At 35.0% G+C, this 27,909-nt stretch overlaps 1 protein-coding gene across 1 annotated transcript in view; it reads left to right on the top strand.

Moving 5' to 3' along the window:
• LOC144445399 (prolactin-releasing peptide receptor-like) overlaps nt 1-27,680 on the top strand; it is a 35,183-nt gene extending 7,503 nt beyond the window's left edge. Inside the window, exons 2-4 of the mRNA XM_078134938.1 lie at nt 1,674-2,075; nt 25,390-25,611; nt 27,456-27,680. Coding sequence (XP_077991064.1) covers nt 1,674-2,075; nt 25,390-25,611; nt 27,456-27,680 — 849 coding nt within the window. The remainder of the gene's footprint in view (nt 1-1,673; nt 2,076-25,389; nt 25,612-27,455) is intronic.
• Nucleotides 27,681-27,909: the final 229 nt, after the last annotated feature.

Here is a 27,909-nt window from a genome sequence, read left to right as displayed (position 1 = left end):
CATTGTGCATTCATCCCTGCAAAAATAAGTCGATCTTTCATACTGTCTTCTTATATAACGTTATTTGGCAAATCATTCATCAAGAATAACGAGGCACTTGTTTTCACAACGAAAGTTACAAATGTAATAGACATGGCAATGTGTCCCAATCAAAATCAAAATAAATATTCAGCCCAGTTTTATTCTTTAAATTATCGTTACCGTTGTATTTAGCTTAAATCACGTTACTGTGGCTGTCTGGTTTACATATTTTAGACGTCCGTTTGTGTTTCGCTGTGTGGATTTATCTACGGTGTTCCTTTGTTGTGTTCATAAAATATTCATTTTGATTTCTACGTATATTCATCATATCACCTGGACTCATGTGCTAACTTCTCTTTGTCCAATACCATCCATCTTCACATTCTATCGACCAATCACTTCATTCCTTCTACACATCTTTCATTACATGATCTTTTCCTTAAAAGGTATACGCAGTAGTATAGGCTAGTTAAGGCAGAAGTGTAGACGTGGCCAATACGGATACATTAGACTAGTGTAACATTTATATGTGTATAATCACATGTGGAGAATAAAGGTATGATCATCTACAAGTTCTGCAGTCTTGGTGCAACTACCGTGTCACAAGGAAACTTGATACTGATTTCGAGGAAATTAATAATTCGTGTATCAATTAATCACGGCATATAGATATATTTTTATTGAACGTATACCTTGAAATCATAGGATCATTCGAATTACATCATCGCTATATGTAACCCATGTCAAATAACAACGAAACAGGATACTTTTCTTTTCGATTACGTCGTTATTGTTTCACTTTACTATCATATGGCTATGATTTTATTCATAGAATATTGTACATAAAGAGGAAAGGTCTTCATTGATAGTCTTGTGTGTATCTACAATTTGCGATGACAAGTTGTAGCATCAAGGGAGTTTGGGTTAATGTTATTATGTATGTTATACAGCGATTGCTGATTAGACGATGACCCGCCTCGGATAGACTTGTTCATATTTCTCAGTTACTGCAATTACATACGGCAATTCTGAATAAGTCGCAAGAAACTATTACGCTCTGCCACTGCGGTATAGAGCACTGTCTTAGCAGATTGATACTCACCGAGTTATATATATATATATATATATATATATATATATATATATATATATATATATATATATATATATATATATATATATATATATATATATATATATGGGGCAAAAATAATGAATAAACCAGTCCTGGTCAATAAGTATAAAACGTTTCGAATTAATATTTATTTACAAAGTATAAAGGCAACATGTAAGCCTGCAGGTATTAGACAGCCTAGCAAATATCTGTGTAGTAATACTAGTAAATGGAAACGAATGATACACTGTAAGTTCTAATATACGGTAAAGTATGCATAACAATTTAGATTACATATCTTTGTAGTGATGTGACGTGTTACAAGTGGAACTAATCTTTCGCATTACATGTACATCATAATGCTTTCTAATGCATTCCGAATGAGTAATTACTTATAATGGAAAAGCAATATTGATGCTTAAGAAGTGTATTTGATATGACGATGAATAATTATGTGAATATTTACAGTTACTGTAGTAGAGAGGTGGTTTCTTTTATATTTGAAAATACTAACGTTTGTCTTTTATGTATTCTCCAGGTATCTGTTATAATCAGTATATATACATTGACAGCTATCGGTATCGACCGCTACTTTGCCGTGATTTATCCACTCAAGATAAGGGTGACTAAACACCGCACCAAGATACTACTGGGAAGCATCATTGTACTTGCTGTCTCGTTAGCCGTGGTCCAGACAGCTTTCACCCACATTCGTCAGTCATCACATGACGGACAGGATATATACTTTTGCCAAGAATGGTCGCCAAACAACAATTTCTTGGAAGCTTACGAAGTGTTCATCGTCATGACAACGTACTTCACCCCATTGGTCGTGTTAGCATTTACATATGTAAGGATAGGGAGAAAACTTTGGGGAAGAAGTATCCCTGGCAACGCAGACAGAAGCAGGGATCAATCACATGCGTCATCAAAGAAAAGGGTAAGGCTCTCGCATTAAACAGGTCGTTGGTGAAATGAAGAAAACTATCATTTCCTCCCGTGTTAAGAGATGAGGACGGGCAGTGGGGTATTTACCTAAATTCCAAAACTTTTAAACATCAAAATACAGATTGCAAAGTGTCTTAGACAATTACAATGCTTTTTAATTGATGCAAATTAATTGATTATGCAAATTAGTAAGAAACATTACAACTCGAGTATTAACTATTCAACTGGTTGAAAACATATGCTATAAATGTATAGATGTATGTGAATTATACTAATTGAAAAGCAAGCCACCAATTGTATAAATGTATATAAATGGTATTGGTGCATCATCATCGTATGTACCAAGTATATCGACTCTGAAAACGCTACTATATAAGGAATTACCTAATGACTGAAAGTAATTACTTATGCCAATCAAACTGATTAATATGCAAGTCATGTCTACCAGATGTTTACAATAGATGTGGTATAGTGAAATCAATATCTCAAGTAAATCACACGGGGTTGCAATCAGAGACTGGCAACATATTGTATACATCATTTATATGCATATATGTCTAATTAGTATTCATGGAGGTCACTCAAAAACTAGTCATAACTACCCTTGAAAATTGTACACAATTTTATTTGAATCGAATAAAAAAAAATCAAAGATTTTCTATTTTAACGCCTTGGTCCAAAACACTTAATAACTAATATATATATATATATATATATATATATATATATATATATATATATATATATATGGGGCAAAAGTAATAAATAAACCAGTCCTGGTCAATAAGTATAAAACGTTTCGAATTAATATTTATTTACAAAGTATTAAGGCAACATGCAAGTCTACAGGTATTAGAAATCCTAGCAAATATCTGTGTAGTAATAATAGTAAATGTAATACTAGTATATATATTTATTTAAGCAGTTCATTTGAATATATACAATAAACTATCTCTGGTCAAGATTTTACTTCTTGAGTGTATATATTCCGAAGATGCCATTAAAACTTGAATTTGATATGCCGCGATTTGCATTCAATGTACCACTCGAAAATCATTGAGAAGTAAGCTTACTCAGTTGACGTCATATTCTGACTAGACTTCTTGAAGCCTTAAGGTATGGTACACATGTAAGATTTATGCACCTCTTTATATACATACATGGAAGGGCAATTAGATCGTAAGTAAAATAAGAGAACACCGGTACCAGTCTTGTTCAAGTTACATGTGAGAGGTTTGTACCTGTATAAAAGTATACCATTAGTATTCTGGTGTCACCTAACAGACGAATTAACTCTGTTGTACAACCATGTGTTTTGTAACAAATTAAAGGTCAGCATATCATCGTCATTACGGTACACTTGTCAAGTACATGAGATATACTAGTTGTACAAATGCAGGGCTAGCGTGTATATATTGGCTGATATCGAAATAACTATTTGCATTGCTACCAGCACGTATTAAATTCCCATATACATGTATCTTTTGTTTAGCTTTCCTTAATTGCACAATATATCATGTCACTATAGCGATTCATCAACTTTATGTTTTCATCTGAAGTTGTGATACGTGCATCACGTACAGAAAGCAGCCAGTCAGCATTCTAAAATTTGAAGATCTGCTAATGTAAGTTGATATGATCGCTGCTCCTTGTGATGATATCATTGATAGGGTCACAGCACGTCCTTAGATTTAGGTTCTAATCTGAACAAAGGATAGACATGTCCAAGAATGATAGATTGTTTGGATAGTCATGGTAACTGTACAATGTGAGACTTAAATGATTGCGATTGACTGGGGATTGCTACATGGATAGACTGGCGTCTCACACAGAGCCCTTTTGTACTCTAGCTATAGAATATGATAGTGTTCTTTTATATGAATCATTCAAGTGTCTCAAGCCTTTACATTTAATACTGAACAACGGTCCATCTTCTCTGTATGAGTTATTTCAGAGAACTGACATATGATTGTGTACCTCTAACTGCATCACATTCCGTGTTGTCGCAAGCCAGAGTATATGTATTCTCCCAGCTGATCATGCTATTAAAATAAAACAGGCTCTTTAATTGACTCTACCCCATAGGAACTTGTTTCCCGAGATTTGTATCAGAATGCTTCCATCAGAATACTGTGACAATAAAATGTCGATACTATTCACGTCTCGTAGCCAATTGTACATAACACTTGCTTCTGTGATCGCACAAGTCCACTCATATCACCCCGAGATATAGACAGGGTTTTGCAACAGCACACAATTACACAATCAATAATTGTTTCTAACCACCAATATCGCCAATAGCAGCGTTCTCCATAAACATCGATATCCAATCAGATTAACGGAAGGTAGTTAGAAAAAATGTATTCGCTCCAATTCTACTTGGCTTCAGAAATCGGTTGATATCTTTGGTAGCATTACCGTACGGCAACATGAACTTTCAACCGGCCGTTTTTCTCGGCAAACATTTCGAAAATGTAACCTACTGTTACTCCCTAGTTCCCAAGTTTAATAAACTTGCATAAATCATATCGTTGTAATCTGACCACTGTGTTCTGTTGCAAACCTATCTCCTGGTGAGTTGACTTGTGTGATTACAGAAACAAGTGTTATTTTACCCCTTCCATATACAGTTGGTTAAAACACGTCAATACCGTCGATATTATCGACATTTCTTTGTATTCTGATAGAAACATTCTGATACATATCGCGGGAAACAAGTGCCTATGCTCTACCCATTAGCCTAAAACGGATGTCCAAATATACTGCATTGTGCTCGATTCTATCCTAGAGGGCGTAGGTTAGTTGTTTACGACAAAGCAGAATTCATTATTCCAACTTCAAATAATTTGGTACACCATTAATTACAACAAAGGGCACATTGTCGATAAAAAATATATTTTTTTTAGCTTTCAGCATGAGTCATTTGCATAATCGATAATGAGATTGCATACTTCAAATATGATATAAATTTGTATACACATATGCCCAATAAAAGTTACTTGATAGGGTTTTTATCAGGTGTTGTTATAATAGAATTAATGGAATTTACCAATTCAGGTAATAACATGTATGGTATATCGTAGAATTCAGATAGTGCGTGTAGATTCACATACTTTATTGCCACACGTGTAATTACAATATTGGAATTTGATTATTCACGACCGCTCCTTATTATGCAAAATAAAACACATTACTTCAGAAAATGTAGGTCAAATTTTTTATTTTATTTTACTGTGAATTTTAAAAATAGAATACTTCGAGCCCAAATAAGAGACTCGTCGGTCACAACACTTCCGTGAGAGTTTGATGAGGTGTAAAAGATGTGAATGAGACAATTACAGTTAAGTAGACGAACATGTTATGTAGACTGTACAGTTATACAATGTAGTCTAAAGAGTCTGGGTTCTCTCTGGAATGCTATGTTTTAAAAAATGACCTCAACTGAGGCAAAGGCATGAAGGTGTACACTGAATTAGAAGTAAATTGTTATTATTTTACGTGGTTTTTTATATTATGAAAATACTATATACCGATTATTATAAAACATGTAGAGATAAATGTACACAGTGCAATAAATAGCTGATGTTTAAGGAGTAACTCTTCTATAAGTTAGAATCTAATTGGTACTTTGGAAACCTACCATAACCTACACTCTAATAGACTTTATTGATCGTGGATAACAACGTAATTTTACTATGCTCATATGCAACCCGTGAAAACATTAATCTAAACTTGAAATTCTGATATTAATATACGTCTTAACACCATTCCTATAGTTTACCTAAAAACAACCCCATAGAAATCTCTATTGATAATGATGGCTAAACGTGCTTTAAAAGTGACCCTTAACTGTTAATATAATATTATATTATACCAGTATATTGATGGCGCAAATCGAGAGATCTGATTGGTCTGGACATCGAACTAGCATGTCTTAAACGAGCGATAATGCACGGTTGGCACGCGTCCAAATTTTGTTCCTCTACGAGCATTGAGTTGTAGTCCGCCGTGATACCGATAGTGAACTCTTCTCTCAATCAGACAATATTTTATGAGAAATTAAAGATCGAAGATGGAAGACATCTATACTCACTGAAACTTTCTGTACATGCAAAATCAAATAGCCCTCAATTTTATCACTTAACACGACCTCATAAATAAATGCAAAATGATTGTTCAACGAATTTTTAGGGTAGAAAGCCAAATCATACCAGACAAAACAAATTCTCTTTGGAAATAGACAACCCGACATTATGCTTCATGATTATTTTATTTTCATAACGAAAATATCACATTCCCAACTACAAAACCTATTTAGAAGTTTTTTGTTTGTTTTTTAATTTTTTTTATATATATTTTGTTTTAATTTCCAAAACAACTGCAAGACAATACAAAGGCAAACACTACATTACAGAGAAAACACAGGACGTACAAACGGAGAGGGGGGAGGGTTAGTTAACTTAATTAAATAGATTAATACATGGCATTGGAAATAATTACAATTGATAAAGAATAATGTAACAATATCTTGAACAGAAATATCTGTCTGTAATGAAAGGACTAAGCACAGAATCCTAACTTAATCACAGGAAAACACCCAATCCCTACTCAGTTGAAAAACCAGTTGCATGACTTACAGTAACGTAATAATTACAAAAGTAATGATTCCCATTTGTGCTCCAGGGCTCCTCTGCGAGCAAATTTAATTTCCATATCCTTAACACTTTTGAGATAACTAATAAATGAATCAAAATTGGAGATTGAAGATTTTGTCGCAAATGTCAAACATACCAAAAATCACATCTGACATAGACAAATGAATATCAGGAACAAAATTAAGGAGTAAAATAAACTTGTCCCAAAATACTTTAGCTGCAGAACACTCCCAAAGGAGGTGATGTAAATCTTCATTTTCAGGGCACCAGTTGCAACAACTGGTGTCTTTAATTCCCCATGTATTTAATTTCTGGTTTGTGGCGAGATTGTTATGCAAGATTTTAAACTGAGAATTTCTGATTTTTTTCCTCCGTGGTTACCCTAAATGAAAGATTCCATATAGTTTTCCAGTCAAACTGTGAACAATCAAAGGAGGAATCCCATTTCCCCAATACCGTTGGGGCTTGAAAAACATAGTGTAATAACAAATCATATACTTCCTTTGTAGTAACCTTATCAAGTAGTTTTCCTCCAACTTTCGGAACAAAGCGATTCACATTAGGTGTTTGAATAATATTGGGACTATGTGATCTCATCTCTGTCTTCCATTTACGTGGGATTGCATCTAGTAAACCAGCATAAGATAAAAAGTCAATTTCAACATGGAATTTCTGTTTGAAATCATTCCGAGAGAATATTACCATAAGGATCAAACAGATCCCTAATGTATAATATACCCCGATCATACAGCCTTCTATAAAACACTGATTTTCCTCCAATCCTAATATGTGAATTATTCCAAATAATCTCCTGAGCTATATCAAGACTGGTTGTCGGTTTCTTCCTATATACTTTTGAAAGAGTAAACCAACTGTTTAACGCCTCTTTGTAAAACAAAGGCAAGTCACCTAAGCCTAAACAAGAGGGATCAAAGTTGCAGCAAAGAAGAAATCTAAGACCACCAATTTTATTAAAATAAAATTTAGGAATTATTGACCATGAAGCAGTAGATTCTAAAAGGCGTTTTAGCCACATTACTGTTATTGCCTGGTCAGTTATGGCTATTGATGGTAATTTAAGACCCCCTTCTGAAATTTGACCAATCATAGTACTCCATTTCACTTTAGGTCTTTTATTATTCCAAATGAAAGAATTAATAAGTTTCTGAGCTGCAAATTTGATATAATGAGGAATAACTAAAGAAGACATTTGGTAAATAAACTGGGAAATCCCAAAAGTCTTTGAAAGGAGGATTTTACCCCTAAACCCAATATCCCTGCTAGAACAAATATTTAGCTTTGTCCTCAGAGTAGAATCAGTTTTACCAAAATTATTCTCTAAGTTTGCCGTACTATTATATGATAAATATATTCCAAGAAGTTTAACTGATTCTGAAGTGGGGGTCAAGCTGCATATTTTATCTTTTCACTTACGCAGGGAGCCCATATAAACAAGTTCTGTTTTTGCCTTGTTGATTTTAAGACCTGAACAAATAGAAAACAGCTGAATAACTGATAAAAATGCAATAACAGAATCTTTGTCATTGAGAAGGATTGACATATCGTCTGCAAATAAAGCCAATTTTGTGCTATTGTTTTCAGGGAGTTTTACCCCTTTTATCTCCTCGGTATTTCTGACAGCAATGGCAAGGAGCTCTATTGACATAATAAAAAGGATCGTAGACAGGGGGCACCCTTGCCTAATACCTCTAGAAGGACTGAACCAACCGGTGGAGTGACCATTATTTAAAACACAACTTTTTATATTGGTGTAAAAAACCTTAACCCATTTAATAATCGAGGGACCAAACCCAAACAGATTCAAAGACTTGAACATAAGCGGCCACTCGAGGCTACCGTATGCCTTCTCTAAATCTACAAATAGTACGACACCTGGGATATTTGTCATTTTTGTGTACTCAAGACAATCGCGAATAAGGTGAATGTTTTCTGCAATATTCCTACCCTTAATGAAAGCCCTTTGGTCAGGGTGAATTACTGAAGAAACGACACTGCTCATTCTCTTAGCAATTGCTTTACTAGCAATTTTATAGTCAATGTTGAGGAGTGAAATTGGTCTCCAGTTCCAGAAGTTAAATCTCAATTTATAACCTTATGTATGTTCATTCAAAACCGAATACTGAAGAGGGATCGGAAATGAACGATCTTCTATCTTCGATCTTCGCTTTAGAAATTACCCTATCAAATCTCGAAAACGAAGATCGAAGATGGAAGACATCTATACTCATCACTGAAACTTTCTATACATGCAAAATCTAATAGCCCTCAATTTTATCACTTAACACAACCTCATAAATAAATGCAAAATGATTGTTCAACGAATTTTAGGGTACAAAGCCAAATCATACCTGACAAAACAAATTCGCTTTGGAAATAGAAAACCCGACATTACTACTTCACGTATATCGTATTTTCATAATGAAAATATCACATTCCCAACTACAAAACCAATTTAGAAGTTAAATCCCAATGTAGATTATGTTGAAATGAACGATCTTCTATCTTTCATTTTGTCACTGAGATCTGATTTACCATAAAAATTCATTGCACAATCATTTACTTATATAATATAAGGTTTTCACTCTATTTCATTTCAAAGTAGGTTTTGCAGTTGGGAATGTGGTGAAATATTTTTATCGTCGGGTACATAAAACCATGGCAAAAAACGTAAACATGTACTACGAAGGTTAATTCAAGCAAAATAACGAAGGTAAAATAGCAATGAATGATTAGCCGACATCTACATCTGATTTTAGTTATGATATGTTCGATATTACTGTCACATAGTGATCAATTGTGCTTTAGTGGTGACCTTTGACATATATCCATACATCGACTGTATGATATCAGTGCACATCTCTCTGCATGGCAAGATATAGTTGTTATAATTACGTCTATAATTCTGTGATTTATTCTCTATTGACCTATATCGACTGATGATGTATGTCACATGATAATGACACGAAATCACAGAATGTCGTTGTCAATGACTTGGCTTCAACTATACATCATAAATGAAGAAGTATGATCTAGTGATCCCACATTATCTTTAATACTTGGCATGAAGCAATGATACTTATATGTTGTCGTTTTTGCACTTGGTTACTTTTGAATTGATTGGGTCTCCTTATAGTAACTCTAAGCATTGAAATAACATGGGCTAATAGTCAAAATTATAGGATGTACATGGTGTATTAGATAATGCGTCAACAGGACGTCATCGTCTCGATAACATGTCATGTAGAAGGCTATCTCCCCTGGTAAGGTGGAGTAAATACACACATGTAACGATAGGCACTCCCTTGAAGACATGGAATATTACATTCTAGCAAACGGAGTCCAAGACATTTAAAACACAAAACTTCTACTGATGTTAAAGTCACAGATGCTGCTTTTATAAGCTTTGTGAACTTGTGAAAGTACTTACATTAAAACTCGATAAAATTAATTATAGTTGTATAATGTTGATGTCAATGCATACATTCACCGGTACCAGTCTTGTTCAAGTTACATGTAAGAGGTTTGTACCTGTATAAAAGTATACCATTAGTATTCTGGTGTCGCCTAACAGACGAATTAACTCTGATGTAGAACCAAGTGTTTTGTAACAAATTAAAGGTCAGCATATCATCTTCATTACGGTACACTTGTCAAGTACATGAGATATACTAGTTGTACAAATGCAGGGCTAGCGTGTATATATTGGCTGATATCGAAATAACTATTTGCATTGCTACCAGCACGTATTAAATTCCCATATACATGTATCTTTTGTTTAGCTTTCCTTAATTGCACAATATATCATGTCACTGTAGCGATTCATCAACTTTATGTTTTCATCTGAAGTTGTGATACGTGCATCACGTACAGAAAGCAGCCAGTCAGCATTCTAAAATTTGAAGATCTGCTAATGTAAGTTGATATGATCGCTGCTCCTTGTGATGATATCATTGATAGGGTCACAGCACGTCCTTAGATTTAGGTTCTAATCTGAACAAAGGATAGACATGTCCAAGAATGATAGATTGTTTGGATAGTCATGATAACTGTACAATGTGAGACTTAAATGATTGCGACTGACAGGGGATTGCTACATGGATAGACTGGCGTCTCACACAGAGCCCTTTTGTACTCTAGCTATAGAATATGATAGTGTTCTTTTATATGAATCATTCAAGTGTCTCAAGCCTTTACATTTAATACTGAACAACAGTCAATCTTCTCTGTATGAGTTATTCCAGAGAACTGACATATGATTGTGTACCTCTAACTGCATCACATTTCGTGTTGTCGCAAACCAGAGTATATTCTCCCAGCTGATCATGCTATTAAAATAAAACAGGCTCTTTAATTGACTCTACCCCATTGGAACTTGTTTCCCGAGATTTGTATCAGAATGCTTCCATCAGAATACTGTGACAATAAAATGTCGATAATATTCACGTGTCGTAGCCAATTGTACATAACACTTGCTACTGTGATCGCACAAGTCCACTCATATCACCCCGAGATATAGACAGGGTTTTGCAACAGCACACAATTACACAATCAATAATTGTTTCTAACCACCAATATCGCCAATAGCAGCGTTCTCCATAAACATCGATATCCAATCAGATTAACGGAAGGTAGTTAGAAAAAATGTATTCGCTCCAATTCTACTTAGCTTCAGAAATCGGTTGATATCTTTGGTAGCATTACCGTACGGCAACATGAACTTTCAACCGGCCGTTTTTCTCGGCAAACATTTCGAAAATGTAACCTACTGTTACTCCCTAGTTCCCAAGTTTAATAAACTTGCATAAATCGTGTCGTTGTTACAATCTGACCATTGTGTTCTGTTGCAAACCTATCTCCTGGTGAGTTGACTTGTGTGATTACAGAAACAAGTGTTATTTTACCCCTTCCATATACAGTTGGTTAAAACACGTCAATACCATCGATATTATCGACATTTCTTTGTATTCTGATAGAAACATTCTGATACATATCGCGGGAAACAAGTGCCTATGCTCTACCCATTAGCCTAAAACGGATGTCCAAATATACTGCATTGTGCTCGATTCTATCAAAGAGGGCGTAGGTTAGTTGTTTACGACAAAGCAGAATTCATTATTCCACCTTCAAATAATTTGGTACACCATTAATTACAACAAAGGGCACATTGTCGATAAAAAATATTTTTTTTTTAGCTTTCAGCATGAGTCATTTGCATAATCGATAATGAGATTGCATACTTCAAATTTGTACACACATATGCCCAATAAAAGTTACTTAATAGGGTTTTTATCAGGTGTTGTTATAATAGAATTAATGGAATTTACCAATTCAGGTAATAACATGTATGGTATATCGTAGAATTCAGATAGTGCGTGTAGATTCACATACTTTATTGCCACACGTGTAATTACAATATTGGAATTTGACTATTCACGACCGCTCCTTATTATGCAAAATAAAACACATTATTTCAGAAAATGTAGGTCAAATTTTTTATTTTATTTTACTGTGAATTTTAAAAATAGAATATTTCGAGCCCAAATAAGAGACTCGTCGGTCACAACACTTCCGTGAGAGTTTGATGAGGTGTAAAAGATGTAAATGAGACAATTACAGTTAAGTAGACGAACATGTTATGTAGACTGTACAGTTATACAATGTAGTCTAAAAAGTCTGGGTTCTCTCTGGAATGCTATGTTTTAAAAAATGACCTCAACTGAGGCAAAGGCATGAAGGTGTACACTGAATTAGAAGTAAATTGTTATTATTTTACGTGGTTTTTTTTATATTATGAAAATACTATATACCGATTATTATAAAACATGTAGAGATAAATGTACACAGTGCAATAAATAGCTGATGTTTAAGGAGTAACTCTTCTATAAGTTAGAATCTAATTGGTACTTTGGAAACCTACCATAACCTACACTCTAATAGACTTTATTGATCGTGGATAACAACGTAATTTTACTATGCTCATATGCAACCCGTGAAAACATTAATCTAAACTTGAAATTCTGATATTAATATACGTCTTAACACCATTCCTATAGTTTACCTAAAAACAACCCCATAGAAATCACTATTGATAATGATGGCTAAACGTGCTTTAAAAGTGACCCTTAACTGTTAATATAATATTATATTATACCAGTATATTGATGGCGCAAATCGAGAGATCTGATTGGTCTAGACATCGAACTAGCATGTCTTAAACGAGCGATAATGCACGGTTGGCACGCGTCCAAATTTTGTTCCTCTACGAGCATTGAGTTGTAGTCCGCCGTGATACTGATAGTGAACTCTTCTCTCAATCAGACAATATTTTATGAGAAATTAAAGATCGAAGATGGAAGACATCTATACTCACTGAAACTTTCTGTACATGCAAAATCAAATAGCCCTCAATTTTATCACTTAACACGACCTCATAAATAAATGCAAAATGATTGTTCAACGAATTTTTAGGGTAGAAAGTCAAATCATACCAGACAAAACAAATTCTCTTTGGAAATAGACAACCCTACATTATGCTTCATGATTATTTTATTTTCATAACGAAAATATCACATTCCCAACTACGAAACTTATTTAGAAGTTTTTTTTTTTTTTTTTTTTTTTTTAATTTCCAAAACAACTGCAAGACAATACAAAGGCAAACAATACATTACAGAGAAAACACAGGACGTACAAACGGAGAGGGGGGAGGGTTAGTTAACTTAATTAAATAGATTAATACATGGGATTGGAAATAATTACAATTGATAAAGAATAATGTAACAATATCTTGAACAGAAATATCTGTCTGTAATGAAAGGACTAAGCACAGAATCCTAACTTAATCACAGGAAAACACCCAATCCCTACTCAGTTGAAAAACCAGTTGCATGACTTACAGTAACGTAATAATTACAAAACTAATGATTCCCATTTGTGCTCCAGGGCTCCTCTGCGAGCAAATTTAATTTCCATATCCTTAACACTTTTGAGATAACTAATAAATGAATCAAAATTGGAGTCTGGACGCCTTTCAATTAACCGAGCTTTATACAAAAAAAATTTGCCCAAGATGATAAGGTGATTAACTAAATTGAAGATTTTGTCGCAAATGTCAAACTTACCAAAAATCACATCTGACATAGACAAATGAATATCAGGAACAAAATTAAGGAGTAAAATAAACTTGTCCCAAAATACTTTAGCTGCAGAACACTCCCAAAGGAGGTGATGTAAATCTTCATTTTCAGGGCACCAGTTGCAACAACTGGTGTCTTTCATTCCCCATGTATTTAATTTCTGGTTTGTGGCGAGATTGTTATGCAAGATTTTAAACTGAAAATTTCTGATTTTTTCCTCCGTGGTTACCCTAAATGAAAGATTCCATATAGTTTTCCAGTCAAACTGTGAACAATCAAAGGAGGAATCCCATTTCCCCAATACCGTTGGGGAGTGTAATAACAAATCATATACTTCCTTTGTAGTAACCTTATCAAGTAGTTTTCCTCCAACTTTCGGAACAAAGCGATTCACATTAGGTGTTTGAATAATATTGGGACTATGTGATCTCATCTCTGTCTTCCATTTACGTGGGATTGCATCTAGTAAACCAGCATAAGATAAAAAGTCAATTTCAACATGGAATTTCTGTTTGAAATCATTCCAAGAGAGAATATTACCATAAGGATCAAACAGATCCCTAATGTATAATATACCCCGATCATACAGCCTTCTATAAAACACTGATTTTCCTCCAATCCTAATATGTGAATTATTTCAAATAATCTCCTGAGCTATATCAAGACTGGTTGTCGGTTTCTTCCTATATACTTTTGAAAGAGTAAACCAACTGTTTAACGCCTCTTTGTAAAACAAAGGCAAGTGACCTAAGCCTAAACAAGAGGGATCAAAGTTGCAGCAAAGAAGAAATCTAAGACCACCAATTTTATTAAAATAAAATTTAGGAATTATTGACCATGAAGCAGTAGATTCTAAAAGGCGTTTTAGCCACATTACTTTTATTGCCTGATCAGTAATGGCTATTGATGGTAATTTAAGACCCCCTTCTGAAATTTGACCAATCATAGTACTCCATTTCACTTTAGGACTTTTATTATTCCAAATGAAAGAATTAATAAGTTTCTGAGCTGCAAATTTGATATCCTGAGGAATAACTAAAGAAGACATTTGGTAAATAAACTGGGAAATCCCAAAAGTCTTTGAAAGAAGGATTTTACCCCTAAACCCAATATCCCTGCTAGACCAAACATTTAGCTTTGTCCTCAGAGTAGAATCAGTTTTACCAAAATTATTCTCTAAGTTTGCCGTAATATTGTATGATAAATAGATTCCAAGAAGTTTAACTGATTCTGAAGTGGGGGTCAAGCTGCATATTTTATCTTTTCACTTACGCAGGGAGCCCATATAAACAAGTTCTGTTTTTGCCTTGTTGATTTTAAGACCTGAACAAATAGAAAACAGCTGAATAACTGATAAACATGCAATAACAGAATCTTTGTCACTGAGAAGGATTGACATATCGTCTGCAAATAAAGCCAATTTTGTGCTATTGTTTTCAGGGAGTTTTACCCCTTTTATCTCCTCGGTATTTCTGACAGCAATGGCGAGGAGCTCTATTGACATAATAAAAAGGATCGTAGACAGGGGGCACCCTTGCCTAATACCTCTAGAAGGACTGAACCAACCGGTGGAGTGACCATTATTTAAAACACAACTTTTTATATTGGTGTAAAAAACCTTAACCCATTTAATAATCGAGGGACCAAACCCAAACAGATTCAAAGACTTGAACATAAGCGGCCACTCGAGGCTATCGTATGCCTTCTCTAAATCTACAAGTAGTACGACACCTGGGATATTTGTCATTTTGTGTACTCAAGACAATCGCGAATAAGGTGAATGTTTTCTGCAATATTCCTACCCTTAATAAAAGCCCTTTGGTCAGGGTGAATTACTGAAGAAACGACACTGCTCATTCTCTTAGCAATTGCTTTACTAGCAACTTTATAGTCAATGTTGAGGAGTGAAATTGGTCTCCAGTTCTAGAAGTTAAATCTCAATTTATAACCTTATGTATGTTCATTCAAAACCAAATACTGAAGAGGGATCGGAAATGAACGATCTTCTATCTTCGATCTTCGCTTTAGAAATTACCCTATCAAATCTCGAAAACGAAGATCGAAGATGGAAGACATCTATACTCACTGAAACTTTCTATACATGCAAAATCTAATAGCCTTCAATTTTATCACTTAACACAACCTCATAAATAAATGCAAAATGATTGTTCAACGAATTTTAGGGTACAAAGCCAAATCATACCTGACAAAACAAATTCGCTTTGGAAATAGAAAACCCGACATTATAACTTCACGTATATCGTATTTTCATAATGAAAATATCACATTCCCAACTACAAAACCTATTTAGAAGTTAAATCCCAATTTATAACCTTATGTTAAAATGAAGATCTTCTATCTTTCATTTTGTCACTGAGATCTGATTTACCATAAAAATTCATTGCACAATCATTTACTTATATAATATAAGGTGTTCACTCTATTTCATTTCTAAGAAGGTTTTGCAGTTGGGAATGTGGTGAAATATTTTTATCGTCGGGTACATAAAACCATGGCAAAAAACGTAAACATGTACTACGAAGGTTAATTCAAGCAAAATAACGAAGGTAAAATAGCAATGAATGATTAGCCGACATCTACATCTGATTTTAGTTATGATATGTTCGATATTACTGTCATGTCACATAATGATCAATTGTGCTTTAGTGGTGACCTTTGACATATATCCATACATTGACTGAATGATATCAGTGCACATCTCTCTGCATGGCAAGATATAGTTGTTATAATTACGTCTATAATTCTGTGATTTATTCTCTATTGACCTATATCGACTGATGATGTATGTCACATGATAATGACACGAAATCACAGCATGTCGTTGTCAATGACTTGGCTTCAACTATACATCATAAATGAAGAAGTATGATCTAGTGATCCCACATTATCTTTAATACTTGGCATGAAGCAATGATACTTATATGTTGTCGTTTTTGCACTTGGTTACTTTTGAATTGATTGGGTCTCCTTATAGTAACTCTAAGCTTTGAAATAACATGGGTTAATAGTCAAAATTATAGGATGTACATGGTGTATTAGATAATGCGTCAACAGGACGTCATCGTCTCGATAACATGTCATGTAGAAGGCTATCTCCCCTGGTAAGGTGGAGTAAATACACACATGTAACGACAGGCACTCCCTTGAAGACATGGAATATTACATTCTAGCAAACGGAGTCCAAGACATTTAAAACACAAAACTTCTACTGATGTTAAAGTCACAGATGCTGCTTTTATAAGCTTTGTGAACTTGTGAAAGTACTTACATTAAAACTCGATAAAATTAATTATTGTTGTATAATGTTGATGTCAATGCATACATTCTATGACAGTACAGTTGACTGCTGCAGTTAGTTGATCAGTTGATTGTATAGTAGGAATCCCTCGACATCTGTATACGATAATAAATTACGTCATCGGATTGTTTTGTAAGTTTTATCTGAATATCAGTGTTGAGTTCTGTCAATTGCAAGTGATGGTTAAGGTGGCACAAACTGAATTAATTAACTTGTCTACTCAAGTGACAAACTATTGATTACACTATTCTAGTATAATGTAAATGTCGATGCATGGCTTCTATGACATTATTCTTGTCGTTTGGCATTATTAGAACAATTGAATGCAAGTTAGGGATTTACTCAACAATTTTTATAGGTATACAAATTACGTCATCAGATCATTTATAAGGAATCTCGTTGCACTGGGTTTGAGTTAAGGCAATCACAAGACTAGTGATTGTTAAGTATGCTTTAGTAAGTAGAATGCTGCAAATAGCTTTTGAATATGTAACAAAAACGTCTTAACTAAGCTTATGCCCCTTTAATTATGCTTCACCAAGTAGCAAACAAGTACGTGTTTTGATATGCAGCCAAAATTACAACAAGGAACGTATGCACACGGCCTGTGCCTCTTTAATCAGGGCCCCAGAAAATATACTAAATATACTAAGGGACGATCGCACAATGCCGGACAAGTTCAACAAACGAACACAGATCATTTAGGTCAAAAACCCCTCTGCACCTCCCCCTGAACTAACGTTCACAAGGGCGACATCGAACATTTATATATGATGTAAATTATAATGATTAAAACTGTGGTGGTCACACCACTACAATCAATGTAATGTAAAAACATAATTGTAAACAGTTTAAAACACTACCGTAAACCCAGCACCATAATATCTAACATTAGAAGTAAATTGTTATGAACTTTCAACATCTCAGGAGTAAATAAAAAACCTGTTATCATTGAAGGCGTGAACGTTTTCCATCGAAATTTGGTTAGAAGTGCGAAAACGGAGTTCAACAAGCACATTGACGACAGACCCCTCCCCCCCGCCCCCTCAACTTAGTTCTCTTATTGAGCGTGTGTGACATTGTGTGATTGTTCCTAAATATACTAAATAGCTAAGGACGTTCAGCGGGTTTGGAGAATTAAGCAGTTGTCGTGACTATACATATAATTACGAAAAATACTAAATTATAGACATCTTGCAGTTAACAAGCTTGAAAATGTACTACATATTAAATCAAACAGGTAAATGGTTAATAATGAACAAACCGCCTAACCGATGTTACTGACATTTGCCTAAGGTTAATCTCATATGCCTTGGTAACATTGTATTGGCGCCATCCCTCAGGACGTCCCAGTGAATTCGAATGCTAATGTTTTGTATAACATTAACGTCAAACGTATGGGTAATATTGTATAGGGAGGAGAATTACTAAAACATGCATGTGATATACACTTGGTGTAATTTGTATGTACTACATTGCTAACATCGTACTAGAAGTTGGCCTTGCTTTAAAGGTACAAGCTGAGTTATATGTTGTTGTGGTTTAATTTTTTCCACATGTTGAATGTTATTCACGGTATTCAACTTACTGATGTATAGTTGTATACTTAACCATCACTTGCAATTGACAACTCAAATCTGATACGAGGATATAACTTATAAATGAGTTGATGAGGTATTTTATTATATGTATAAAATATGTACAAGAACTCCCAACAAAATATGCAGTCAACATTTCTAATAATGTCAGAACACAAATTGTAATGTCATAGCAGGTATGCATTGACACCAACATTATGTCAGTGAATCAGCGCCTTATGTCAGTATTTTTACGTAATCAAACTTTAGATTATAAAACCAGTCCTTTAGCAGCTGTGCCATTATGTATTTGACATTCGTTAACTTTCAATGAATGTCGTGCATTTCCAGACATAATCCGTCCTGTTTTCTGAGGTCAAAAACAGGGAATGAAACGTCAGTTATTAATCTTAACTTGATAGCAGAGTATACGTTATTGATTTCACACAAGGGAATAAATCGTGATCAACACTTCCAATGCTGTCACAACAGTTTTATCACTTCAATGTGGGTTTCTGAAACCTAATGGACCGTAATACCTATGATGAATAAAACCACCCTTGCCGTCTCTATTCACGATAAATGTCGCCGTTTATCTGAGCAGGGGCATGAGGCAACAATTCTGGTGAAACCCAAAAATTATAATGATATCCAGGTAATAAAAGGCCCAAGTTAGCTATGAGTCACATTTACATACTTACTTCTTTATTTGTAGTTTATTTTAATAAACTCATTATACACGTCTACACATATTTGTTATTTTGGGTATGTATTTGTACACTTTCCGGTCTTTTAAAAAATGAAACATTTTTAAAAATCGCAGAAAAAGTTTATATAAATATGGAAGACTCCAAAAAAGAATAAAGGAAAAGAAACTATATGGATAGATTTTGTCTGTAATGATTTAATGGAACATGATCATGGTGCATGCAAAATCGACGCTTAGTTCGCTCGCGACAGCTGACGCTTCGATGCGTGACGCGCTGCTTGCCGTGCTCGAGCTCGAGCTCAAACGCATTCCTTGCTTAAACTTGTAATACAGAGGGGTAGGACAAGGCATCGAATTAACCAACCAGGATGCTTCAATTCGAACATGTGACCCATGAATTTTCGCTCGAAGCTCGATACCACCTGCTGCCCTCTTGTGGTGAGGTATATATTTCGCATGTTTCAGTACCAGAGGAGGCTGGAAGGGGTGCAGAGCATGATGGGTAAAAATAACTGCGAAAGCTCATTACGCAGTGAGCCTCCATTGTGTACGCTTGTGAACGTACGTTTACAATGGTGGCTGGCTCAGTGGTCACCAGCCGTACGCGTAGTTTGGGGCATCAACTCGCCGTAACTTTCACAATAATTCATCATATTGGATACTATAAAAGCGAACATTTCGACTGATATTTCTCCCTCCGTGCTAGTAGAATCGATTTTGGAATTATTGATAGGAATACTGTGATTTTTCGTGAAGAATACTTGACCCCGCCGAGGTCGTAAATTTCGGTCCGGTTTTTCGCCCGTTTGTAGTTTCGCCCAAAATTTACAAAATTTTGCAAAAGAGATGGATTCTTGTGTACTTTTAAATTGCTATAGTTAGAAATAGACAAGGTCTACTCAAGATTTGCGGTAGAAAGTGGGTGATCCGCCCCGGAATCGAAGGTGACCTCCATTGACAAGTGATGTGACGTGACAATGCAACCAGGCGAGTTTCTCACAACTTGCTCCACTACTACTAGTAGTAATTTAAATCACCGTGCACACCCAATTTCATCATTGACCCTACACGAAAGGGTATATGATTTCGCACATGTTTGAGATATTTTCAAGTAACATGTAACTTGCAAATTCGATATCACCCTGCAATCGTGTGTAATAGTGACACCAGAATGAAGGCGACTCGGGTAAACAGGTCGTATTTTTGAGTGCAGTGTCCCAAGTACAGCTCCTCAACTTTATTCAGTCTAGCTCAGAAGCTGACTAAAACGTTAGATGTCTACCTTCCAAAATACAAACATTTGCTCAAAAAAATAAAATAAATAAATAAATAAATAAATAAATAAATAAATAAATACAACTACAACAAGAGTTCGGCCTTTGTATTATAAAGTTATATATTGCCACACATTGTGCGAGTCTCTCAGTTTCGCATATTTTAATCCGACATGGTTTTGCTCGTCTGGCAACATACATGTAGCAAAATGTGCTCAGGCTACGCAAATTGTGGTAACGTATGATGAGTACTAGTATTTTTGATCATATAAGCATTGCGAAATATTATATAACTAGCAAGGTAGATGTAATATATGTAATTTTGAGCTGGAATGGCGAGATTTGATATTTTGAGTGACTGGCATGAAAGCCATGTGAAGAGGAAAATATTCACTATGTGGATCCGTAATGCGAGTGCTTTCTGAAGATATTAAAGCTTTGACATAAAATAGGCCTTGGAGGTCTCAATTGTTTATCATACAAATTTGTAATACATGACGTTGTTGTACATCAATTTTTTTAACAATTAGTTTGTAAGATGTAAGCTAAATTATTTCTTAGCTATCATCAGGGGGTAGGAAAGGGGTTTACGTTAAATTACATTCAGGTCTTTTTCTCACGCAAGACAAATTTATAGAAGTCAACACAGAGATGGTTTAATACGAGACAAAATGTAACATGAAGAACAGAAGAAAGTCCAGATTTGGCACAGCAAATCGACTAGCGATAGCGACGAATCTGAAAATAAACAGAAAAATGTCTTGATAAGAGTGAAAAGGACAAAATTTTAAGGATACAAGAGGAAATGCTGACAATTGGATTAGTGTTACGTGTAACGATCAATGCACGACACGAGAGTGTCAATAAACACGTCCGGCCAGCAAGTGTAGGACAGCCGTCAATGGCCAAGCCACTTTGCGTGTTATACAGTATGCACGCACAATGGGTCGCCATCTTGAAAACATCGAAATTCAACAAAAAGTAGTGACAATTTACGCACATTATAAATTGGGGTATTGGGAAGATCCCTGCAGAACCATGAAATTCATGACGGTAATTAATAGAAAAGTGACAAAAGCATACATAGAAACATAATTTTGTGCTAAGACGACCGAGGTGAAAACCCCGGAAATGTAGATATCGATAACATTGACTTGTCGAGTACCAAAGTTTGTGTTCGTTTTAGATACACTAATCATACTGAAAACACGATTTCCATGTTGCATAACACTTGTAATGGTCATTTTAAAAAATAGTGATCGTCTGAACGAAAGACTAATGACGCAAATGGGAATAAAACGGATAAAAGAATGAGGTACTCACCGAGGTCATCAGCGTATGCGCTATCGCGAAACTGTCACATGGGTGTCACGTGAGACCCCTTCCAGCCTCCTCTGTTTCAGTACATTGTGGCGTTTGCGGGACAGTAAAACAGATTGCCGAAACAGCATATTATATGAACTGAAGCTCCGAAACGGTGCGTCTTTTGCGAGGGATATAAACAAAAACACAATTGATAATATCTTGGTTTAAATCAATATTTGATGCCGTAGAGTTACGGTAGGCTCGAACACACAGTCGATTCCGGTCTATATTATTTTCATAAAATTACGTTAAAATAATCATTAAACATTACTCGTCATATCTGTGTCTCTTCAAAATATACCTTTGAATGAAAGAGAAAACGTAACAACATCATTTGACTGAGTAACGTGTAAGTTTGCCCGAAACAGAAAGCGTCCGTGAACGAGGGCGATGTGGTTTCAATGTTACGACGAAAAAGAACACCGGAGTGTCCTACCCTTCCTTTTTTAGCAATTGAGCAAATTGAGCAAATGTCGAGCTCGTGCATATGGAATTTTCAAAATCCAGTACTTTTATGGACGGTTGCAAAGATTCGAATCATTCGAGCTCGCGATCGCGAGCTCGCGACAAGACAGATAATTTATATGACCGTTGGGGGCGCTACACAATCGGTACACTCCACACACGTTAGACTAGACATGCATTTTACGCATGTTACGTCCCAGTCCGCCGTATTCTATTTATATTTCAGCGCGTTTCAAGTTACTGTATGTATTTTTCAGTGTATTTTAATTAGATATTATAATTATTGATTCAAGATAATGAAGTAATTATAAACTTGACGGAACTTTTTGATATTGTCTTTATTCATGTTATTCAATTGTTGATAGACACCAGAATTGTTGCCTCATGCCCTTGATCTGAGTAGACACAATGTGTGTATTTGTCGATGGAATATTTGTATATTCACGGCGTTTCATCTACATGATATAGGTCTGTATCCTAATTACGTCAAAATTGATGTGGTGTGGTTTGATATATGACTGATGACCTTTGATCTTTAATTGAAATCAAATGTTCTCACTTCTTAACAATTTCCTAGAAGGTAATCACATATAAGTCTGATAGGTGAGGGCTGTACTAATAGTTTTTGGTAACATTCAGGTTTCTGTTTTTAATCTTACAATACACGTTTATAAAACGGAGTGAATTATTTAATATAATGGAGAAAGCACAATGGTGAATATTATTTACTTGAAGCAATACGAATTTCTTTCTGATTAGGTATTTGCTTATCAGACCTTCAGTATCTTAGTGAATGATAGTTTTCATCGATCAGCAACACACCTGTCTCTTGTAATCTAGCTTGAAAGTAATTAAGACATGAACATAAATTCTAATAGGGCGAATTGAATACATTCATCTTCAAGGAAATAAATACCCTTTGCTAAAAAGTACTTTTTTCACACACACCAATGTTTAGTGTTGAATGTCTAGACACACTAAATAAATGATTAAAATGATTAATTAAACGCTTAAAAGACTTAACCATGTGATATTTATAGGTGAAATCCTCCTTTTCTTAGTTGCTTTGGTTTGAAGCACATCTGAAGCATGGCTAGAAATGCTTTGAATCATTCTGTCTGTCTGTCTGTCTGTCTGTCTGTCTGTCTGTCTGTCTGTCTGTCTGACAAAATTCATATCGCCCTATTGGATTTATTCAGATATGACAGACGTTAATTTAGTTTTAGTCAATTTAGTAATTTCCGTCCAAAAACCATACTTTACGATTTTGACTAGGTCCTCTCAACACACGATTAAGAAAACGATAAACTGTCCAGTATTCAAATCTTAATATGAATTACTATTTGACATATAGCAAAGTTTCAACCCACGTAGATACTAACGTGTTGTTTTGCAATACATGTTAGAAAATGTTTTCCTCATCAGTGATTGCCAGACTCTGTCAACCTTTGCCGAGTCATTAATATCCACATCAAGAATTTGTGCTCCTTTTCTGGTGGACCTCCGCTAAAGTTTGGTTTGAAAACGTTTTCGTGAGAGGACATGTTCAAAAACAACCAGAGCGATACTAACAAATAAAAAAACTATGATATGTAATATGTCACTCTGATATTTCACTGATTCCAAATCGGGTTTCTTCTGTACATCACTTAAACAATGTCCTACCGTACATATCTTCTTACAGATCACAATGATGGCAGTGATGTCCCTAGTTTGCTAATTTCCCTTGCATATATTCAGCACGGCGGCACTGTTTAGACCTAAAATGGAGTGTTTGCCAGAATAGTCCTTGTACATAACATAAACATTTACAGCTAAAAGGGGCGTGTTCGCCAGAAGACTGTACATAACATATACATTTACAGCTAAAACAGGGAGTCTTCACCAGAAGACTGTACATAACATATCCACTTACAGCTAAAACAGGGAGTCTTCACCAGAAGACTGTACGTGACATGTACATATACACTAAAACTGGGAGTGTTTGCCAGAAGACAGTACATAACAACATTTACAGCCAAAAGAAGGAGTGTTTGCCAGAAGACTTTACATAACATTTACATTGATACAGCTAAAACAGGGAGTGTTTGCCAGAAGACATCATAACATATACATTACAGCTAAAGCAGGGAGTATTCAAAGGAAGACTGTACATAACATTTACATTGATACAGCTAAAACAGGGAGTGTTTGCCAGAAGACATCATGACATATACATTACAGCTAAAGCAGGGAGTATTCAACAGAAGACTGCACATAACATTTACATTGATACAGCTAAAACAGGAAGTGTTTGCCAGGAGACATCATAACATATATATTGAAGTCAATCAATTGACAAGTTGGGGGTTATTGTTCTTGAGTACTTTAAATTTACTTATGAACACTGCGTGAATGTTATCTAAGACAGTATTGTTTACATTGATATAGTCTTTTGGACTCCCCTTGATAACAACCATGGTGTGTCCAACAGTAAATGTGCTGTCATTTGTCAAACACCAATCTAAACTTGTGAAATTATCAACTTTGATCGTAAATCCTTGTCATAAATAGTCTTCTGGTGAACACTGCCTGTTTTTAGCTGTAACCATACAGTGCATGCCCATTCAGTGAATATTTTCTAACTTCACACGGGAAATATTTTACTTGTTGTGGTAGTACTGTTCATTATTTACTGGTTACCCATCGCTAATTAAATCTGGTGGTGACATTTTACACTATAATTGTCTACCCCTATACAAGGAATATATTCTAACAATGTTCTAATTCACATATCATTTCACAGGTTATAAAGATGTTGATTGTTGTGGTAGTGATGTTTGCTGTTTGCTGGTTACCCCTTCATATATTCAATCTGGTGGCGAAATTTAACCCTATTGTTTACCATGTGGAAGACTTGGAGGCACAAGACAGAATACGGAAGATAAATGCATGTGTGCTGTGGTTGGCGATGTCCAATAGTTTCATGAATCCTATTATTTATAGCTTCATGAATGACGGCTTCAGAGTAAGCATTTCTCTTTTATCATCATCATGCTATTGTATAGGTTATGGTGATTCGGGTTCATATATAAGTATAGTACATGACGAAAGTAGCACAAGCTGAGTTTGTAAACTTTTTACTCAGTGAAATACTTACATAAAACCTAGTTTGTATATTGTGGTAGTGTCAATGTATACCTACTATGACATTACAATTGTTTTCAGACAAACTGGAAGAGTCGATTGCACCCTATGACATCCTTCGACATTTTAGTGGAACACCATTGCCTTGTGGATCATAACATTATATACTAACTGAATATTCATGACTGTAAGGACAAGAACAGGAATTTCATTTTGATGTTTCTTTGCAGTCAAGCAACAATTATGTGATGTAAAATAATGAAATTACTCTTCAAAACCCACAGTTTTTGAAAATACCCCTTTTCCTGAAGTGCCGTTCCCCATTAAGTATGCTTCAATAAGTACCGAGTACACTTTGTTTATGCAGCAATAATTCCGTGGTAGATGCAGGCTTTCTCGCAGACTTGATTGATGTTAATATTTCTTATTGGGTTTAGTAAATTCCGAAAAGGAGGCTAACTTTACAAAGGAACGCTCATATATATATATATATATATATATATATATATATATATATATATATATGTATGTATGTATGTATGTATGTATGTATGTATGTATGTATGTATGTATATGCTTCGGAAACAGACTTGACCTCACGAGTAAAGGTTCAGACAAAAACGTCAATGTCCTTTGTGTCGCTACCCCACTTTACCCACTTTCATGTCTTCTACTATATTCTTGTTGGAACTAGATCTGGTTAAGATTATTGCATGTGATCCTTTTTATCTTGGCCGACCTTCTATTTGCAGAGTATCGTTTATCACCACAGCAAGAGATATAGTAGATAGGGTCCTACCTTGATTTGAATGTGAAAACGGTTTGTTCACTTAACGAACACTTGATTTACCAAACAAAACTATCTCCAATAATATCAGTAGCCACTTGTTTGTCTCTAGCTCTGTTTAAAATTCATTAGATATATAATTGCTTAATCCTACAATGTCTTCTTATGACTTAGGATGTCTCCTATGTCTAATATATATACCCTTAGATGTCACTTTTAACAACAATATTTCAAATGTTGCTAACATCGTACTGTATTGCCTTTAATCAGCAAGATAAAGTTAATTCCCAACTTCTGAAACAAGCATTTTAGTTCAATTAATTAAAACAAGTTATATTATGAATGACAGTGGATACAAATGAGATTCTACTGAATAGCCGTCTTTTACTGCTCAAAAACAGTCTAGGTTTAATTTGTTTTTCGTAATTGAAAATGTATTTCTTTATTAGAGGGAGATGTTGTGTGTCATTTACAGTTTTGATAATTCTCGTGTTGATGTTAGTCTTGTAGCCTCAGTAATGCTATAACCTATCTGTTTTCATGGTTTTGGTATATTGTAAAAGTTCCCTGCTACCTACTATACCTAACCTCAACACCAAGTACACTCAAAGCAAATACATAGAATGATAAGGTTACTGAATGATAATGTAACATAAGGTATCAATCACGTTACATCACATGCCTTCATTACCATCAACACTACATTCTCCCATTTAGTATGATTGATGGCGTGAGGAGGGTTTCTTCAACTTTTTAATTTTTACAGCATTGAACCCACCATGTATTATGCCTAAATACCGATTTGAGCGCAGCAAGCAATAAGTACTCGTACGCTACAGGTACCTTTAATATGCAACAGACCCCCCCCCAACCCAAAACAAAAGCGAGTGTGTGCCCCTGTAAAATGATTTAGTCGTCTCATTTATATTTATTACCAGGCAGACCTGAAGTACATGTATACTTATAGTATCTGCCGGTGCAAACGACCTGAAAAGCAAGTATACTTTACATCGTCTAGGCGGGAACGAAGAAAACGGTCACTCTCATCGACGTCTACTTCGTTCTTGACAAATACCAAATTGAACAGAGTACTGGTGCCAAAGAAACAGCAATTCGAAGTGGAGACAGTTCCACAGGAGTTGATGACACAACATGCTGACTAATGTAGGTCTTACTTTTTTATACTGCTATGTCTATTTTTTCAAACGTTGATTATCTCTGACATATATTAAAGTAATGATTCTTTGAATTGTTTTGTGGGACTAATAACAGCCCAACGGCAATAACAATAGTCCATGGGCCAGAGGGGGTTACCGTGCACCCCCCCCCCACAAATCTCCATCCTAGGTATTTTTTTGTTCATTGGAATCTACTGAATAAGAAACAAAATGT

Source organism: Glandiceps talaboti, chromosome 14, assembly GCF_964340395.1.
Source record: "Glandiceps talaboti chromosome 14, keGlaTala1.1, whole genome shotgun sequence".
Lineage (NCBI taxonomy): Eukaryota > Metazoa > Hemichordata > Enteropneusta > Spengelidae > Glandiceps > Glandiceps talaboti.
Note: the sequence above shows the minus strand (reverse complement) of the source record. Positions and strands in the feature narration are given on the sequence as shown.